Source organism: Teleopsis dalmanni, chromosome X (genome assembly GCF_002237135.1).
Source record: "Teleopsis dalmanni isolate 2A chromosome X, ASM223713v2, whole genome shotgun sequence".
NCBI classification, from domain to species: Eukaryota; Metazoa; Arthropoda; class Insecta; order Diptera; family Diopsidae; genus Teleopsis; species Teleopsis dalmanni.
Genome location: NC_051848.1, coordinates 56,578,808 through 56,601,645, shown reverse-complemented (window position 1 = coordinate 56,601,645; position 22,838 = coordinate 56,578,808). Strand labels below are relative to the sequence as shown.

The window sequence follows — 22,838 nt, the reverse complement described above, 5'->3', positions numbered from 1 at the left end:
TTGGTTGCAGTTATAGGCGTGAGGTCCATACATTTTTGAAACGATTACGGTGAGCGGTATGATCTTCCCTACGATTGGTTTGATTCGAAAATCTTCTTCGATACTCTACACAATTAATTTTGATTAAAAGCTTCCATTCACTGCAGCATTACTTTCAGTTAGAATTTGCAATATATATTTGAGGTTTAATTAATTAATAAAATTAAAACAATCGTAAGTAGTTTTTCGTAATCGGTTTGGTGCAACTCCGATGAAATTCGCAAAGAAAGTAGGAAAAGTAATTTATGCTGACGTGAAATAAACAGACAATGAAAAAATTCGACTAACGATTTGGAAATGATTTAATTCAAATTATATAAATTTCAAATAAATTTATTTTTGGAATGTATTTCTTCAATTTATTATTATTTAACTGAATCAATTTTATACTTAAATAAATTTTCGTTCAATACTTTCATCATAATTTGCTTGAAATTAATTAAGTAATTTATTTATTTCTTCTGGTTTTATTTTCATTACTTTCAGTTTATTTATATATGCATTATATACATATGTATATAACATTTATTTATTTAATTTATATATATTTTAATATTACTTGCGTATTTAATACATTTTTACATTATTACATATCTGTCCATAATCAATTGTTTTTCTATTTATTAATTCATTTATATTATCAATATTATTTTCTTTTGATTGTAATTCGTTGATTAATGAAACTTATTCAAAATAAGTTTCTTAATAAATAAATAAATTATGTCAGTAATATGTTTAAATTTAGTTTTATATTTCGCTTTGTATATTTCTTAATTATTTTCATTATTCATTATTCACAGCATATAATACCCATAACTAATTACAATAATTTTTGGTATTAACAACCAATTAAACTATTACAATATAGCGTACGTATGCTATATTGACCTTATATTAACAAATAAAATTTCATATACTGAATTCCTATAGAAAGTCGCACAAGTAAGTATTGAATTATACCCTGTGACAGTTCCTGCAATGCGTATCTACCAGCTTTCGAAAAAAGAACAACAGAACACCTTCTGTGTCTATATTCAGGCTTGGGCAGAACTAGGTTTAAGTTTCTGGGGGCCCCCTTCTTTAACACACTCAACGATATCTCTAGCTTTAGCATAGGTTAGATTCTTGCCTATAGCCTATTGCTGGTTTTAGCTTGATCTTTTCTTTACTGCCCATTATTACGAGAATTTGTGGTTTAAAAACGGCTTTCTAAACTAATTGATAAGGATTCGGCCCTCCCTCCAACACAACTAACTAACTAACTAAGTATTGAAATATACCGAAATTGTAAACTCAACGATGTTTAGGTATTAGCTAAATAATACCAGTATGATCTGTTTACAATTAAAAACGAATTTTTACTGCCACTCGTTTTATATCCATCACATTTGCAAATAATTTCATATGAGCCCTACGAAATTGTTATATCTTCAATAACCTCACTAATGCTAATTCTAATGCTAAATTAGAAAGCATTTTATTCATTTTCACGTTTTTAACATAGGTCGATATATTAGATGCCCAGATCATATGCAAGTTTTATGACCTCGTACGTATGCTAAATAACATATGTAATGGTATGCGGTATTGTTTTCTTAGAAGAATTTAACATAATTAATTTATCAGATGCCCTACATGTCACTCATACGCACCGAAATACTATTGAATCAATTTGCCGTAAGAAATGACACAAAAACTTGAATTTAAACTTTTTAGGATATTATTGCTCTCAGAAGTATTTTTACTCAATAAATTAGTTTCGAGTCATCTCTATTTTTAATTTAGGTATTTAAAATTTTCAATATTCCTTCCGATAACTTCAACAATAGCGATGAGAAAGGTGACCCGCTTCTATTTTAATGAATCTACAGAAAAAATGTAATGACACAAGAGACAGATCTATGAAAATAAAAATATTGAGTGTAATCCTTAATTGGTCTTTCTGAAGGGTCCAAACTTACTTTCCAAATGCTATAAAGCATATGATTACTGTTGCTAAAAAAAAATGCTGCAGATAAAGGTATATTTTAGAGCACTTTTTAACACCTCCTACATATATTTAATAGCATTTATACATTCTCATTCTCTAACTTTATTCAACATGTTAAATTAAACATATAACATTTATATAAATAATATATATATATATATATATATTATATGATATATATATTATATATATATATATAATATATATATATTATATATATATATATATATAATATATATATATTATAATATATATATAATATAATATTATATATAATATATATATAACATATATAACATATATATTTAACATATATATTTTTAAATATAACATAACGATATAACTGCCATTCATATACGTATTAATATAGTCATTTATTTGTTCAACTAACTGAAACTGAATAATATAACTCTGTGATGTCCTCACATAGCGTCCTGACGCTGTAACCAGAACATAGAAATGATTCGACTTAACAGTCAAAACATAGCGTCCGCTATGTCAAAATTCTTATTGCCCCTTGATCATACCCCGTATTTGCCCTATTCGATCGTAACCAAATCTCTTCAAGAAAAACATTATTTAATTTTTAATAAAATTTAATTTTTTTAAATCACAAAATCTCTATAATAACAAGTTAAGTTTGAACAAAATATAGCTTTCGATGAATCAAATTTGTTTTTGTGACCTATCTATCGGTTTCAAAAATAGCCCTCAATCTTCTTGAAATGTCCGCTAATTAAATCACATCAAAAGCAGAAATTTATATATACATACATACATAAGTATGTTTCCCTTATGCATAACAACACTGTTATATTTTATTTAATTAATAAATTTTAATTAAGTCAATTTTTTTGCTATTATTGTTTTCTTATTTATTTTAGTTTTACAAATTTTATTTATTTATTTTTTCTATTTTAATTATTTTACTAAAACATTTATAATTATTTTTATTTTATTTTATAACAACACTATTATATTTACATTTAATTTATTAATTTTAATTAATTGTTTTCTTAATTATTATTTTCTTATTTATTTTAATCTTATAAATTTTATTGTGTATTTATTTTTATTTATTTTAATTATTTTACTAAAATATTTATAATTTTTATTACGTTTATTTATTTATAAAAATTAATAATTAAAACAAACAATTAAACAAACATAACAATAATACGGTGTACATATTTTAAGATGCACGCATTTATTTTTGAGTTATTTTATTTTTTATATATAAAATATATATACATATTATTATAACAATTGTTATTTATTTAAGTTTGCATATTTAATCATAAAAGTTTTTTTTTGTAACTTAGTATTTATTATTAAAATTATTGACGTAAAATAGTCCAACAGCCAGTACTGCGGCACTTTTAACTTAGTTTAATATTAATGTTTATTAATACATAATTTAAAAATTTATATTTATATTTTTACTATTATAATTCCATTAATTCTGTTAAATATTTATATAAAAAAAAAATTAGTATTTTTGTTTTAATCAAGCAATTTTTATTTCGTCTTTTTTTTTTGTTTTGATTGCATTAAATTATCTACAAAAAAATTTATTCATAATTTTTATATATTACATATTTAATTATATATTCTGATATTATTATAAATTATTATTATACATTATTATTATTAAACAGAAACTCATTTATTTATTTTTATTTGTGTTTTAAATATTAAAGATTGCTATTTTAATAGTATTTTAATTATTTTATTTTTATTTCTTCTATATTCATTTAATTTTTCTAATTATAAATTATTTTATTATTATTATTATTTTTATTATTATTTAATTATATATTGTGATATTATTATATATTATTATTATACATTATTATTATTAAACAGAAACTCATTTATTTATTTTTATTTGTGTTTTAAATATTAAAGATTGCTATTTTAATAGTATTTTAATTATTTTATTTTTATTTCTTCTATATTCATTTAATTTTTCTAATTATAAATTATTTTATTATTATTATTATTTTTATTATTATTTAATTATATATTGTGATATTATTATATATTATTATTATACATTATTATTATTAAACAGAAACTCATTTATTTATTTTTATTTGTGTTTTAAATATTAAAGATTGCTATTTTAATAGTATTTTAATTATTTTATTTTTATTTCTTCTATATTCCTTTCATTTTTCTAATTATAAATTATTTTATTATAATGAGAAATTTATAACTTGAATGTAATTATAAATATTAATATAAATTTTAAACTTTTTGTTTAGAACCTTTTTTTTTCTTATTCAGTAATATTTTTAACTTTAGCAATATATTTTTAAGTTTTCAGTCTATGAATTATTTAATTTAGTTTAATTATTTTAAATAAATTTATATTTATAGTTTATATAATATTTTAGAGATAAATAATAGTTGTATCAAATGTGTATTTTTTTCACTTTTACGACTATATTTTTATAATGATTTCATGATTATTATAAATGTATATATTTTCATATATGGGTCATTCTTTTACAAATGGTACACCTTTTTGACCTCATCGTCTCCGATTTAAATGAAAAACTTTTGAAATTTAACGGTTAATATAAGTACTTAAATATACATAATCTTAATGTGGTTTCAATGTCAATTCTCAAAAACCCCAATGATTTGTATCTCCTGGAAAAATCAATTTTAAAATTTTTATTCAAGATATGGGTATTTTTATTTTATGAAAGGAGCTCCAAATTTCATCCAAATTGAAGATTATGAGGTCATTTTGTTCCATAATCCGTCCGGCTTGTAAAAGCATGACCCATATATATTAAAAATTTTTATACAGAAGTTTATAGAAATAAAAATTTATTATACTTTAAACAAAAATTTATTTTTTATTATAATAAATAATAATTATTTCTTTGATTCTATATAATTTTTCACTGCTATTTTTATCAGCATTTAGTTTATAAGAATTTCATATGAACTTTACATAAACATTTAACAGTTGTTATTTTCGTTTTTTTTTAAATTTTCACTTCATTTGGATCAGTGATTTTCAATATAATATAATATAATATTCTATATAATTTTAAAACAGTTTTTTGATTGTTAATATTTACTATTTATATCCGGGGGTTTTCATATTACTTTGTAATTATATTCTCATAATAAATAATTATATATTTATAGTCATTTTTATGTATAAAACTTTTAATTTTTTTTAATAATTAATTTTTAGTTTAAAAATTTATTATATAAATTTTTTTTTTTTTTTTTGGTAATTAATTTTTGTTTTAAAAATTTATTATATAAATTTTATAATTTTTTTTTTAGTAATTAATTTTTGTTCTAAAAATTTATAAAATAAATTTTATAAGTTTTTTTTAGTAAATAATTTTTTTTTTTTGAATTTATTTCATGCATTTATTATTAAAGTTTATAATACTTTTTAATTTTTTTAAATTTTATTTATGCTCTTCTCTGATTTACTTGAATTTTTTATATTGACTTTTGTTATAGTTTATATTTGTATTAAGTAAAGTTTTAATTAGTTTTTACTTTCATACAAAAGAATTAAATATTTTATTTGAAATATATTTATTTTTGATACAACTTTTATAGCATTTTTATTTGATTAAAAGATTTCAATTTTATTTTTGTTATAAATTTCAAATATTTTATTTATACTTATACATATCATATTAAACTTTCAATTAATACTTTAATTTATTTCAATTAATTTTTGTTTTTGTTTTCAGATAAATTTCTTAGACAATTTATATATATTTATATATGTGGTAATTGTTATTTATTGTTATTTAAACATGATTTATATCAGTTTAATTTTATAAATATATGTGTATAAGAAAAATATTTGAATGGTTCTTATATAAATAGTTATTTAGTATCTTTTTTTTATTTTAAAAATTCAATTCTTTTTTATTTATTTAATCTTAATTATTTAATTATTAATTATTTAAATAATTTCTGATTAACTTATATTCTGTATATTATTTTCGTTATATTTTATTTTTAAAGTTTTTTATAATTTTATATATTTTTTCGTATTGATTATTTTCTAACCTTTTTTATAAACTATTTATATGAAAATATTTGTTTAAAATATATTTGAATTGCGACAGTTTTTGTTTTACTTTCGAAGTTTATAATATATTTTATGTTAGAAATTATATCATATTATGAGTTATACAATAACATATCATATTATTGTTTAATTTCATATTTTAGCTATTTGTGAATTCAGAGTTAATGCTTCAATTAATTTTCGCAATTTAAAATTAATTTTCATTTTGTTTATGTGATTAAATTTGTTATTTTATTTTTATATACATTTTATAAATTTGTTATTAGTATATAAAAAACATTTTAATTTTTTTTTTGACTATTTAGATTAGATTTTATTTTTTTAAATTAATTTCCGTTTTATTTTTATTAATATTTTTGGTTTATTTAATTTTTACTATGACTGTTTAAATTTTTATTTTTGCGAATATTGTTTATAAAACATTTTTACTATAGATGTTATTGTAGTTTAATCAGTATATGCAATTATTATTTTGCGTTAAGGATAATTATTTTAATAACAATTAAAATACACAAATTTTTATTAAATAGTCGAAAAATAATATTATAAAATTAATATTTACATTTATATTGTATGAAGCCGAATTTTTTTTGTTTTGTTTTATAACATTTCATTACCTTATTACATCTTTCTATTGGAAAGAAATAAATAAATTAAAAAAAAAATTTTGGATGGTATTTAAATCAATTTGTTATCCACGAAAAATATGACACAGAATGTAGATGCAATATTTTCCAAAAAACATTAAAAGTAATGAAGACTTTTAATTAAAAATATGTAGTTGCATATATCTCTAATTAGTGTTTGAAGTCCAAAGATAGAATCCTATTTTTTGATAAAGAAGTGATTTATAGTAGAGATGAAACCACCGATGACAGATATCAACTGGTAACTGCATACTCAATCCAAATTCGCACACAATTGTAAACAATTTTTTTTACTGTAACCAATTACTATATATATTTATGAGGTTTTACAAAGCACTTGCAAAGCACTTATTAACACTTAATAAAAGTTCAGGCATAGTTCAATTTTATTATATAAATATTTATCAATGAAGGAAACAGATTACTTTCCATTGTGTTAGTATTACTAGAATTGCGTTAATAGTTATGGATTTCCAACCTATAAAAATCTTTTAGCAGCTTGTAGTTATGTCAATAAATATATGGCAATTAATATATATCATTCATGTTCCACTCTTAACCATTTGAGATAAAGAAGAACCATCATTAGTTAGTAGTTGAGTTAATAATATTTTTGTTAATTTAATTTTTTTATTCGTTTATAATTTATTCTTACATCAAATGTTTTATTATATTTGTAATTATAATTTGGAAATGTGGTTTTATAGTTTATTAATTCCGAAACAAGATTTTTTTTTTGATTATAGCTAACTCTATTACCCTAATCGACCAAGCCGATTGTTTTAGCTAAGATTTTTACTGGATATGTGTTACAATAGTTCCAGTGCCCATATTAACCAAATAATTAGTATAAATGGGCTGTACGTTTACGATTCTGTAAATTTTTTACACTAATTATGTTAGAAGTGGAAAAGATAACTAAGCTGTAAAAATAGACAACTAGTTTGAAGTTCATTTAAAACTTCAATATCATTCACAGAACAGACAAAGAGACTTTAAAATTTTTAAAATTTTTTTTTTATTTATACAACATTTTTTTTAAAAAATAATTAAATTAATTAGTATAATTATTAGTACAATATATTTTTTTTTTGTGATATCCTTAGCAGCTTCAGGACTTTGTATGACAGATCAAAACGCGACTTTACGGCAAACAGTTTGCTTTTTTTTTACTTTTGTTTACGTGAATATTTTGTAAAATGTTTTGAACGCGCCTAACTGCAGTTTTTACGAAACTAAAACCTTAAAACGCACAAACCCCCATAGATGCCGATAAAAAGAGTATTTATCTGAACCATTTCCACAAAACCCAAAAAAAAAACAATTCGCTTTACACAAAACCCAACACGGATGCAGCGTGTAAGTAAGTCGACAGCCTATACGTACACTGTCCGTGTCTCATACACAATGTTTACCTTGTATACGTACACGCCAAAAAGCTTTTGATGCACAAACACAGCCACACAAGTTGTGTTATACACGAACTGATGCTATTCACACGTATTCACGTATTCACGCATTCACGTACATGTTACACGCTTGCATGCAGTCTCTCTTAGCTAAGTATCTTAGTATCGAAAGCTTTTTTCCATAATTATTTCCTTGCGACACAATAACGTGTGCTCCAAAGCTCTCTTTACGGCTGCTGCATTTTAGGCTTAAGACCAAGTCTTTTGACATACGTGGTTGACTTTCTGTACTTCGAAGCGGCGGAAAAAAAAAGATTAAATAATAAAAATTTTTTTTAAGATAAATTTATTATACGTGAGCGCGCTCATTTTTTGATCCCCAAGCCCCGTAGCATCGTTTCGGCATTCTATGAGCGTACACTGGTATAAAAGCTTGTGTCAGATGGTCAAAATTATTCAGTATCTGTTGTGGGTTCGTTCAAGACAACTAACCCAATTTTGACTAAACGTCCTCGTTCTTTAATTCTATTTCATTTATTTTTGTATTCATATTTTTTTTTTTATTACAAAAAATATATATATATCTGAGTGGTATTTGTGCAGTGCAATTATTTTTTATTTAAATTTGCGAAAATGAAATCAATGGTATGTTTTGTGTATTGGAAAAATTAATTTTATTCAATAAAAAAAAAATAAAAAAATATTAAAAAAACCAAAATTGAACTCAATTATTTATAAAAATAAATTTTAATGCTTAAAAGTGTATTACTTTCAACAAATCAGACTGACTAGAACTAGAACTAGTAGCTAGTGTCATAAAACTTTATTAACGTGTGAAAAGGCAAAACAATACAAAAGACTTAAGCAACAAACTTGCTAAAGAAAAAGTGCTTCACTAACAAAAAGGATTCAATAGTATTTGCTTTATTACTTGCTTCCTAACTAACTATTATGTGAATATTTAACAATAAATATTGCTAATAAATGAATTTTTTTTTTTTGCTGATAAGTTGTTTTTAAAATCAATATATAAATAGTGTATTAATATTCAATTAATCAAATCAATAAAAAACACAATTTTATATTTTTGTATTATACTCCAGAGAAACACAAAAGAAGAAATTGTATTGTATATATAATTTCGTATTCATAATTGATATTTATATATATCTGTTTTCAGGCTTCCTGCAAAATTTTTAAAGCAATAAAAAAATATTCGGCTATATATAATTTTTCTAAAATAATTTTGATTGCAGCAAAAGTTGCTCATACGCCTCGAAATAAATTTGAAGCCATAAAATTTTATTGCTAGAATTGTTTCATCACAAAAAATAATATATATTAAAATTCAATAAATTAAATTGAATATTATTTAATTTTCTTTAAAACATTTTTTTTCGTTACTTTTTTTGTGATTTATTTAGACTTTTTTCATATTTAAATTATATAAACTTCAAAAGTTTATCTAAATAACTAAGAATCTACTAACAGAAAACTGTTTTCTGTTTTATAGTTTAAATTATTTTTATTATTGAGATATTTTTCAATATATTTTTTACAAAAATGTATTTGCTGCAATTTACATTAAATTTTTTTCCAAATAGTTATATAGAAAGATTGTAAGTAAAAAAAAATATTGCATAATTTATTATTTTCATGACCAAATTTATTTATATATTTTTGGTCGGACTAAATGGTCAGTGTTAAATAATACACAACTTATTAAATTTGTTTTTAAAAATATATTTTATAGTCAATCAAAATTTCAAGCATAGTCAGAAAGAAGATGATTATAAATTATAATCATCTCTTTTTTAGCTAATTTAAAATGTTGCGTATTATTTAACATTGGATAATGAATCGATTCAAAAATGGATTAAAAATTTACCACAAAATAAATTAAGTGCTTTTGAGGAAATCAGTTAAATTTAACTAAAATATTGATTGTCACTAAATTAAGTGAATTACCCAACCTATCCATTTAATAATATAATTTTTATATAATAAAACAATTCATTTCGTCATCAAATCAGAAATTAGTTTTAATTTATAGTTGCTTTAATATAGAATACAGAACAGAAAAAATTCGCATAAAATAATTTTCTTTTAAATTAATCATATCACAAAACGATTATATATTTTGTATATATATACAATCATATACATATGTCAAAATCATTAAATAAGATTATACTTATATTGTTATTTATATTTTGAATTTATCAAATACATAACGATGGCATATTATTTTTGATATTATTATTATTTAATTAAAATTCATATACTTTTGTGCTAACCAGTTAAAGTTAATAGATTAATAATTAATTAATAGACATCATTCCTGAAAATGACTATAGTCGAAATAATGGTGACAATAAAATGTATTTTTTAAAACTAATTTTAAATACTTTATATTATTAAACACTAACCAATTAGGGCATTCAAGAATATATAACTAAAATTTAAATATTAAAACAAATAATTAATTATATTTCGTAAAACTATATAAACATATAATTATATACCTATAGAATAAAGCACACTAAATTCCTTATAGTTCTCGATTGCTTCTACGTTACTTACAAAAATGTATTCTACAAATGTGAATTATATTTAAATAAGTTTATTGTTAAGTTTATTAATTATTGAAATTAAATTTAATTCATTATCTATTACAAGATTAGGCAAAACTTGTAAATTGTTTATTTATATTTGTGATCTTCCCTGAAGATGACCATCGAAGATAGTCGAAATATCGGAAAAATATATTAATAAGATATAATATATTTTTGAATATAAATAATAAATTATAGTCTTTTTAATGACCAATTTGCCAGCTAATAAATTATTATATTTGTGATACATACAAATTTCCAAATTTAGAAATCAAATAATGTGAGAAAACGAAATTCAAAAAATTAAACAATAAGAAAATTAAATTAAAATTTAAAAAAATATGATAAAAAATTCATAATATTAACAAAAATTAACTTAATAATAATAATAATAAAAATAATAAAAATAAAAATATTGATAATAATAATAATGATAATAATTAAAATAAATATAATAATAATAATATTTATGATAAAAATTATTTATTATATATATGATAATACACATGTATTTTAATTACGATTTTAATTTCGATTATATTGAGGTAGAGTAAATTATTTTGATTGAGCTCTGGCACTTTGAAGTAGAACCAAATATCTATCATCATAAATATTCAAAATATTTTCTGGCTTAATTGTCCATATTGTATTATTATACAATAAACTTATTTTAAAACTTATTTGTGTTTATTTTATTTTTTTATTTCAGTATTATTTAATAGTAGTTAATCTCATATAGAATTATTTTATTTTACTTTATTTTGTTCTATTTCTTTTCTTAAAATGTTTGGTATAACATATTTAATTCAATTGAAAATTAAAATTTACACAAGTTATATTTTTTGTTCTTGAATTTTATTTTTTGATTTTATATTAAAATATTTTGAAATTATAAATTATAAATTTTAATTTTCTCTTATTTATCACTTTGTTTACTTATTCCATTTTTTTGCAATAATTATATTATATATATTTTATTTTATTTTATCACACTAAATTTAATTTTCTTATTTTGGTTTATTATATTTATTATTATTTTATTATTATTTTGGTTTTATTTCATATTTTTACTTAATTTATTTTAATTTTACTTTATTTCAACTAATTATTTTATGTTCTTTAGAATAATTTATTTATTATAATTCAATTTAAGTGAATTTGATTTAAATGCACTTTTTATTTTATTTTATATTATTTTATTTATTTATTTTATGTAACTACACTTTTTTTAATTTTACTTTATTTTACTTAACTTTTTATTATCTTATTTTATTTTATTTTATTTCATTTTATTTATTTTATTTTATTTTATTTTATTTTATTCTATTTTATTTTCTTTTCTTTTTGGTTTTTATTTTACTTTACTTTGTGTTATTTTATTATTTCATTATTTTTAGTTTACTTTATATTATTATTTCTTTTATTTTATGCTATTTTATTTAATTTTTCTTATATTATTAATTTAATTTAATGTAATTCAATTAAATTAAATTAATGCAATTCAATTAAATTAAATTAAATTAATATTAATTTAACTTAATTTAGTTTAAATAAATTTAATTTATTTTAATTCAATTAAACTAAATTTAATTTCATTACTTTAGTTTAATTTAATAGAATTACATTAATTTAAATTAAATTAATAATATAAGAAATATAAAATAAAATAGAATTAAATAAAGAAATAATAAAATAAAATAAATTTAATAAAATAAAATAAATTTAACAAATTTAATTCATTTTACTTTATCTTAATTTAATTTAATTTAGTTAAGTTTAGTTTAGTTTAGTTTACTTTATAATTTATATTAATTTAATCTGAATTAATTTAATTTATTTTTATTTAATATAGTTTAATTTAATTTAACTTGATTTGATTTAATTTAATTTGATTTAGTTTAACTTATATTAATTTAATTTAATTTAATTTGGTTTAATTTGATTTTATTTAATTTTTTTTCCTGAAAATTAAATACAACACATTTCCGAAAAATTTTCTCGGGGAATTGTGCTTTGTTGAGAGGTAACACAGGTTCTACACCCATATAAATTACATATTGGCTATTGTAGAACTAAAAGTGTTCTGCCTATTTAAGAGGCATTCGATTTCTGCGTATGTCTGCGAGTCAAAATTTCTTTATATTAATCAATACTTCTTTTGGCTTCACTGTAGATGGTATGATCAAATCCTTACTTGCAAAAATATTCCTTTCCATAAAAATTCTATATTTCTATGGATTTTGTTTGCATTAAAGTCTTGGTAAATAAATGATTCTCTGTTTTTGGTTTGGTTTCTTAAGAAAATGATTCCTTAGTTAATATTCTGTAGACAATCACTTTGTGTAGTCATGCTATATAAGTGGGTACTAATGTTTCTTATCATAGTTTATTTTTATTATCGAAGAAGTTTGTTAACAATGCCATTGTCCAGTTATTGGTTGTATAATTTATTTGATTACTTCGCTTAAATATTTTATAAGGAGATTCTTTTTCTGTTCTTAAAAATTAGCTGTTATAACTATTTTAATTTAAGTGGGCATTAATTTTTTTAGCGTTTCATATTTAAGATATTAAAATGTTTTATGGGTATGCAGAATTTCCATATATCTTTATTCGTCGAAGTCCTGTCTATGTGTCAACTTGGACTTGCCCTTATCTTCTTTATTGTGAGTTCCTTTGTTTATTATTATGGATAATATAAACAAATGGTTTTTGAAACAGTTGAAGTTGAATTGGTCATATCTGCATTATAATTTTATTCAATATAGTAGCAATTGCCTGTGATTATATTACATTTGTAATATAATACTTTACAATAGAGTCTATATCACTGTTTACTTTTGATCAATATCACAGTGTAAATAACTATTTTCACTATACTGTATTAAATAAATATATAGCAAAGCAATTATTCTGCGATTGGCAATCACTTATAAATTACAATGTATATAAAATGATTAGATACAGGATTTTTTTTATTAAATAGTTTAAATAAAAAATATTTTTCTTTTTTTCATACTTTCAACATAAACATTCCAGTCAAGGTTTGATAGATTACGAACCTGAACATTGTCACTTGTAATTATCTGAAGGCAATAATATTTTTGTAGTGTAAAACCAAATTGGGTCACAGATGCAATCTACAATCATTTTTAAAAATCTGCACATTTTTTGCTACTTTCAACAAACAAAAACGTTACTTTTTTGGCTTAGTTTCAAAATCCATTTTTGGTTTGGTTTGAATTTGCAATCTATTTGGATTTCGGGATCCAAATTCAACGCTCAGTAAAAAAAGTTATGCAATCAAAACAAAGCAAAAAATATCAACAAGCAATTTATAATGATAGGTAATATTATATTAGATTTATTTGTAATAACCCGCCAATGTATGATATTATAAAATGAAAGACATGCAGAAATATAGAAAAAAGTTTCGGTTTGATTATTAGCAAATCCATAAGAAATGCCAATCAGCTCCAGACATTGCATACGAAGACAGCCCAGGCAGGCTAGTGAATAATGTGCATCGAAAGTGAAAACTGCAATTCGAAATACTCGTAAAGCCATATGAACTCTCACAACTTTTTCCGTCTCGAGCTAGTGTACCTCAATGGAATTAGGCGCACACACATAATTCGTTCGCATTGAACTTGGCTTGAAGCCCATAACGAACCGCTTCAGTTTCAGTTTCTTTTCAGTTTCTGATCACAAGAAATGCAGGCACACATAACAGCTTGCGCGAGCCGGCCTGCTTGCAGCTTGTGTAATGCAAAACGTCATATCTACTTCTGGAATGGAAGTCCATAGAAATGCAATTATATAATGTTCGTACTGTTCGTATTGTTTGTTGTGTGTTTTTTATTGTTTTTATTGCCAATTTTCAACAGACATTACGCCAATAAGCGCTACTTTTTATGCTTTGTCTTCATTTCTACACTTACATTTATGGCGAAAACTATTAGGTCCCCATTAGTAGAGTCTAACGGAAGCGGATATCGTAAACGCATGAATTCGAGGTCACACAATTCGAATTTTGGTTTGTTGACCTACTTCTGTATTATATAATATTATTATTGTTTTATTTAATAAAAATAATTAAATTGTTAATTAATAATGTGCAAAGAAATTTTTTTTGTATTTGAACATTAAAAAATTTTATTAGCTGTGAATACCGTGAATACCTATGTACTAGGTATATGAGAGGAATGAAAAATATTGCTTTATAATGTACCGACATTGCACTGATAACGCATTGAACTGCAGTTCTCTAAAAGACATAGATATTTAGCCAGACAATATTTTATGTATCTAAGTCATACTTGTGAAAGTCTTAGAACTTTTATTATTATAAATGCCTTAGGCTTATTTATGACCAATGTAGATTTTTGTGACTTAAGTCATTCCAGCGATTCGCACAAAAAGTTTCTTTACATCTCACAAAATCCCTTTAAGTTTTGACAATTTTCTTTGATCACTTTATTGCCGTTTTCCCTATTTTTTTTACAAGCAATGCTATTGTTTTCTAAAACGTTAACCCTAGTTTTTTTTACCGGTCAATCCTCCAGCTAAGACGACTACGCACTTTTTGTTATTTTCGAAATCGTACGTTACTCTAAATATTTATCTACTTTATGTTACACTTCTGATGTTGCATTTAACTCCCACTATATTATTCACATCATTACCTTGACTTTCGACACCTGACACCTATTATAATCTAGTAATAAAGTGCAGATATCATAAAAGTCAATTTCAATTTGAAAGTATTAACAAATTTCAGATAACATACTGTAGTAAAGAGTCTTTAATTTGTAAAGTGATTTACGTTAGGTCTAATGTCTCTGGATTATGTGTTTACACCAAAATTTATTTTTCGGGTAAAAAACTTATTCTCAGATGATGGTGTAGTAACAGCCTTTAAATAAATATGTTAGTAAGGTAGTTACTCTGGTAAAACTAAACCAAATGAAATTTTTATAATAAGACTATATTTTTCTAGTATTGTAGTATTGTTATTTATATTTGAACTTAATCTATGGTTCATATAGCTATGTTTATCTATAATTATTTTGTATAATATCATTTTTATAATTAGTACACAAACAAAAGTACGAAATGCACTTCAATTTGTAGAGCAATCTTACAAGTTAACTCGTTATCTACAAGAAAAACGAGTTAAATATAATACGTATTCTTTAACATTAGTTTAACATGATATATATGTTGCATACTTATATCTGCAAAAAGTTTCCACAAATGAAATATATTAAGTATTTATATTACCAAATATATAACAGTATAGTATTATAAGCGTATAATTAAAAATAGATACATCGATAAATGTTAATATTTTTTAACTATATGTAATCAACTAAATATTAAAAGTAAATGTTTTCTGAACTATTTTTATTTTAAATATGCAAAATATTTTTTATATATTTTTCAGATAATTTTCGGGCTACTAGCCCTTTGTGTATTTGCCAGCGCTGAAGAGGCCAAAAAAGCAATTGAAAATAAGTCAGCGGAACCAGCCGCAGCAGCAACTGAAACAAAATCAATAAGCACAGCTGAAAAGAAGCAAGAGAAAAGAGGAATTTTACATGGTACTGGCTACGGTTACGGTTCTAGTTATGGACATTCTGGAATTGGCGCCATTGGTATTGGCGCCATTGGACATGGAGCCATTGGACATGGCGCTGTAGTTGGTACTGGTTATGGCATTGGTGGTGGAACAGGCTATGGTGCAGCGATTTCAGTACCTACTAATGTACACACCAATACGGTGGTGCGTAAAGTAGCAGTGCCATATCAAGTAGAACGTCACGTACCATATCCAGTTGAGAAAACTGTTACGTACCCCGTAAAGGTACCTGTACCACAGCCCTATCCTGTTGAAAAGACCATCACTTATCCAGTGAAAGAAATTATTAAAGTACCTGTACATATACCACAACCTTATCCTGTAGAGAAAACAGTGCACGTACATGTACCAGTACATGTTGAACGTCCAGTTCCAGTTAAAGTACCAGTTCCACAACCCTATCCAGTTGAAAAAATTATACAAGTCCCAGTCAAAGTACCAGTGCCACAACCCTATCCAGTTGAAAAAATAGTGCAAGTACCAGTTAAAGTACCAGTACATGTACCACAACCATATCCAGTTGAAAAAATTGTGCAAGTTCCATACAAAGTAGCTGTTGATCGTCCATACCCAGTACATGTTGTAAAACCATATCCAGTACCAGTTGAAAAACCTGTGCCATACACAGTTGAAAAGAAAATTCAAATTCCCGTACAGGTACCAATCGACCATCCCGTTCCCGTACATGTCGATCGTCCAGTGCCAGTGCCAGTGAAAGTACCAGTTCCAAGACCATACCCTGTTATTAAAGAAATTCCAGTTCCAGTTGAACGCAAAGTACCATACACTGTACAAGTGCCTGTTGAACGTCCAATTCCAGTTACCATTGAGCAACACGTGCCGGTAGTACATGAACGTCAAGTACCTTATAAGGTACCAGTGTACCAGCCTGTACATGTTGAAAGTCATGTTGCGCCAGCAGTTGTTGGGCATGCCGTAGTCGGCCATGCTATTGAAGGTCACGGTCACGGTATCTCATCATACGGTGATCATGGTTTTTCATCATATGGCGGACACATTCACAAAAAGAAGTAGAGAAGTTTTTATGCTTAATTAACAAAAAATATAAGAAAATGTTAAGAAGAAAAAGACGTTAATAGAAATTAGTAGAGCATATCAAGCACGGCCATTGCTTCATAAATGGAACAAAAAAATCTTTTCTAATGCTTTCTTATCTATCGTTAAAATTAGTTTTTAGTTTGTGATAAATTTAAAGTAATTGAAGGAGAAAGAATAAATTTGTGCAATGACCATATAATCGTATTGAAAATATATAAAATTGGACCGTATGTGTCAATAGCTTCTGTTTACGAAACTAGCCAAAACTTATAGCCTGAATGTAAGGAGGCAAAAAGGAAGGTATTTTTAAGCAGGATGAAATGGAAAATAAGTTTTTATTGCATTGGACCGAATATAAAGGAAAATTCTTGCACAGAACATATCTCATAAGGATTAAGTATCCAGCTAAAATGGATTAAACCACTAGGCTATAACACATCTGAGACTTAATACACAATGAACACCTGCCAATCTAAATATGTTTACTTCGTAAGAGGCACTGCAACGAATTTCTAAAATAAATTTGCAGTTCAATTTTATATAATTTTATTCTGTACGGTCTAATCGACGTCCAACGAACTTGCCCCACATGTATTTTTATTTTTATAGTTTTAACTCAGCACTTCAACTGCAGCTCCTCATGGTCTATAAACGATTTAGATTTCTAATTACATAGTACAATTGTTTTTTTCTCTTTCGAAGTTTTATGTAAAACAAATATTTTTTTGTATTCATTATTTGTATATATTTAATTATGTAAATAAAACACTACAAATCATAAAAAATTAAAAGAAAACCTTTTTTATTCACTTTACTATTTTTCACTTTACTTAGATCGAAAAAAACCTATTCTTTAAAAATTAAAACAAATAAGATTCAATAAAAATCGAATTCGCAAAATTCTGGGGTCCTACTGGAACCGAGCGCGACAATCATGATTGATCTTAATAAAAGATCAAAACAATTGAATATCCACAGGTAGCACTTCCGATGAAGGTCTGTATATGCCCCGTTGGATTTTCCTTATGATAACAAGATACTTAAATGATAACTAAAAAATAAAGTAAAAATACTTCAAACAAAAACTATCATATATTGTGTTTACTTAAAATGGATTTATAATAAATTTAATAAAAAATAATAAATTAGATATATAAAAGTTGTTATCAGTAACGACAGTCTAGCAGGCAATCAGTCTATAAGAAGAGTCTAACATAGCCAACAAAATGATGTTTAGTACAACTAAACTAAGTTACGAATAAACTCATAATCTATGAGTATGAGCTTATAATCTATATTGGATCCGATAATAGTAAATGAGTATATAAGTTTAAATGTTTATAATCTATATTGGAACCCATAATAGTAAATGGGTATATAAGTTTCAAACGTAGGAGATGCGATGAACCAAATTGTTGGTGTCCGATCAATACCGATCTTTAGCTGCTGAGAAGTCGTCATCAAGAATTGTCATCTTTGCATTCCTCAAAGGGATGGCTTTAGGTTTACATATATACGTATAACATTCATGTAGACGACATGTTGACTTAAAGATGGTGTCAGACAAATACTTCTGCAGACATTGTTATCTAACGTGCTTTATTACAACAAAACATAAGTTGTGGCAACTGAAGGAACGTCATATTAAGCAACCCAATGCAGGAAGAGGCTAATATATTCAGATACATCGGAGTCTTTTCAAATTATTGCAATAATCAAAAAAAAAAAAATATTTAACTTATTAAATAGTCATGGTAGGTTAATCTTGAATAAACGTACGTATCAGATTTATTTCGGAAGAAAGTTCTAAATGAGCTGAAGTCTGGTCACGTGCCTGACACCTGACCGCCACACACACAGAAATCAGAATGGTGTGGAATTTTCATTAGAAACTGTTAAATTTAAAAATTGTTTAGCTTAGGTTAGGTTATACCGGCAATCTCAATAAATACACTTAGACCTAAAGGCACATTGTATTATCGCATAATTAAAAACTTAGGGTTTAGAACCACTTAGAATTTTTGGCAAAGCTTATAATGCTATTTAAGGGAGCATCCAGAAAGAAATCCCCGAACGTGGAAAGGAGGACAGAAAGAAAGCAGATGGGAAGCAGGTATTATTGAAAGAGAGGTTTAGTCTTCTAACATAGTTACTTTACAGTGACCTGTAAGTTACCTGCTACAAGACTAATATCTCTACGGGGCATCGTAAAGAGAGAATAGGATTTTTTTTTATTGGAACGTGGTCAAATTGTATATAGATACCTGCATATCGTTGAGGGTTCCCTTCTGTTATTAATAAATTCAGTACAGGAGGAACACAGTGACAGTTTGCATAAAGTCAACGATATGCCCAGATTGTTTAGGTGTTCCGAATAGTTACCTGAAGCACCCCGACTGGCAGCTGGTCTACTTTGCAATTACCGAAAATATTCCTATAACCGGGAACCCAGGTTAAAGAAATATTGAACTGCGTCGGCATCTCATTTAGAGATGTATAGCTATCAAAGACCGTCATTGATATAAACTGGACTGAACTCAAGGACTTTAAAGTAGCTTGACTACTCAATAGTATGTATAAAGTACTGTCAAGTATATTGTCTATTTCCAGACAGGCTGTAGCCTCCCCAATTACGAACAACTTTGCCAGAACACTAAAGTGATTCAAATAATAATATTGAGTGGATTACTTCCATTTTTTGAATAAAGTTGTATATATATTTTTTTTGAAAATGTTGTATGGGAGGTGGGTGTTGAAATGGGCAAAATATTATGACAATTCAATATCTGTACTAGTTCAAAAAATACCGAATTTTGACTGTACATCGTGTATACTAAATTATGATAAGCTCAGACAGTTATCAACGTAGTGCCAATATATATAGATGACAAACTCAAAACTCATCTTGTAATCGTAATAAACGTCATGTCATAATAATAAAAGTTTTAAAATGAATTTGTGGCATATTTTTAAACAGAAATTTTAGAAGCATTTGATTTAAAATTTAACAGCTTTTGCACATATTTAAAGCTTTAAGTAAGGCTTCAAAAGTGGAAAAACTTAAAAAGTTGATTTATAATCTCAACTACCCTAAAAGCACGCTAAGGAATTTTAAATAAATTTCAAAAAAGCTTATCTTGATTTTATTGGAAGGCAACTTTATTTGCAGTTTTTTGCTTCATAAATGACTTTTACACCTAAAAATATAAACAATATGGATTCGTGAGGCAGTACTATTTAGGGTTTAATGGGGTTTAGGAGAGATGCATCAAATATTTATTTATGTTGCCATTGTTATTGAAAAACTCTGCATACTTTTGATCGTCTTATATATATATGTTAGTAATATTATTGTGGGATCCACAATATATAAGCATGAGATTATAAAAAATAAACAAAATATATAAAAAAAGAAATATTATATTAATATTAATTGTGCAAGTATTAAATTAAACGAAATAGGCGATATTCAAGAAATATCAGTGATATGAGACTAGCAAAATTGTAGTCATTAAATACATATTTTTGAAATATCACAAAGTCGTACAAAATCGAGATCTATATTTATATCTGTTCGACAAGAAGTAGTTCCAATTTCTGATGGATAATTTTTGAAATGATCTGAGAGAGCTAAAGTTAACTTTATTTGGATGATCAAAGGTTTAACACAGATTAATCAAAAATTTGAAAACAATGGTTAACTCAGCTCGCTTTTTTTTTGTTAGCTTTAAAAAAATCGGAAAGAATTATTTTTATATGATTTACAACAAATTTATTTATTCGTAAAAGATAACTTAAGTTTTTTTTCGAAATGCTGAAGTATTCTATATACTGTTTACATTTTTTCACAAAATTCATTGTAATTACTGCTTTGATAGGCATCAAATCGATTAGCCTTTACGGTTTTTTTGAACAAATTTGTAGACTTTTTTGACATTATCAGGCTTTCAAAAAAAAATTGTAGAATAAAAAGCATATATTGTAAATTACAAATTTTTGTCAATGACTTCGTTTCGTAGTCAACGAATAAACTTCATAGAGAGCAACATTCGTAAAAACCAATATAGATTTGGGCCCAACCGGTAATGCATTGACCTTATAAATACAATGCGCATTATATTGGAACAATACAACGAGTTTCGTGCTTCTTTTTATACATTATTCATTGATTTCAAAAGGGCGTTCGAAGGGCATTTCAAAAGGGCATTAACAAATATTATGTATGGAGAACTCTATTGCACAGAGATCTACCACCGAAAATAATCAATATAATCATATATATAATATATAATCAGAGTCATGTACAAAAATGTTAAATGTCGTATTATGCTTAACGGTCTACTGTCAGAACAATTTAAAGTCTAGAGTGTGACAGGAATGAATTTTGTCACACTCTTTTTTTCATCCTCTGCCCATATGTCTTTCCAATATCGACATTACTAGAAATCTTCTCCATTAGGTTATAATATACCCCATCTTATCACAGTATGCACATTTTTTCATCATATTATAGAAAGTATTTGCAGTTTTTGTTTTTGTATTGTTTGTATATTTATCGTTATTCTCTATTGCGTCTATTGTTTGGTACTGATGTTTTAAAAATACTAGTACTTCATTTAAACTCTGTACTTCTGATTTTTGATACTTAATTCATACAATCTTAGCTTTTCTTTTTCCATCTTCCTTTAAATTAGTTGTGCTATTAACGATTCTGCTACCTCAAGCAACATGCCTAACTCTTTTATAGCATTTATGCATATACTTATCGTATTCAATAGCTTCCGATGGCATCGTCGATCGTTTATCGAATAGTCGATCAACTTGTGTTGTAAATAATAATCTTTTGTTACTCTATCCTTTTTGTAGTGTTTCCTAAGCTCCTAACATTCATGTACTTGAATAGTTTGCTAGCTTCATCCTTGATTAATGTCTTTAGTCTATACATCTTCTATATATTATCATCCTGGTCTCTGCTTCACTCGTTTTTTTGACTTCTAATGTTTTTTCCAAAATTTCTTTTATTTCATTTTCTTCCGACATTCTTTCTTTTTCACATATTTCAACTGTGATATCCATGTCTCTGATATCCTGGTCTCTGCCTCACTCGTTTTTTTGACTTCTAATGTTTTTTCCACGATTTCTTTTATTTCATTGTGTTGTGTCAGCCATGTTGTAATTATGGTGGTTCTAGAAGCCTAGCATGGCACGCTGGCAGGCCCGGTATGCTCGCCGGTTTTGGGTGTAAGTTCTTGGCAACTATTGGCCACCTGCTGACAACAAACAAAAAAATATCGTGCCATTGACAAATTCTATATAATTCTATTTAGTAATTTTTCTAAGTCTTTCAGTCCTGT

The 22,838-nt window shown here is 24.9% G+C and overlaps 1 protein-coding gene across 1 annotated transcript; it reads left to right on the top strand.

Moving 5' to 3' along the window:
- Nucleotides 1–8,626: 8,626 nt before the first annotated feature.
- Nucleotides 8,627–18,269, top strand: LOC119689194 (proline-rich protein 4). Its single transcript, XM_038103968.1, has 2 exons — nt 8,627–8,814; nt 16,231–18,269. Exons 1-2 carry the CDS (start codon nt 8,803–8,805, stop codon nt 17,458–17,460), a joined length of 1,242 nt encoding a protein of 413 aa, XP_037959896.1. The 5' UTR covers nt 8,627–8,802; the 3' UTR covers nt 17,461–18,269.
- Nucleotides 18,270–22,838: the final 4,569 nt, after the last annotated feature.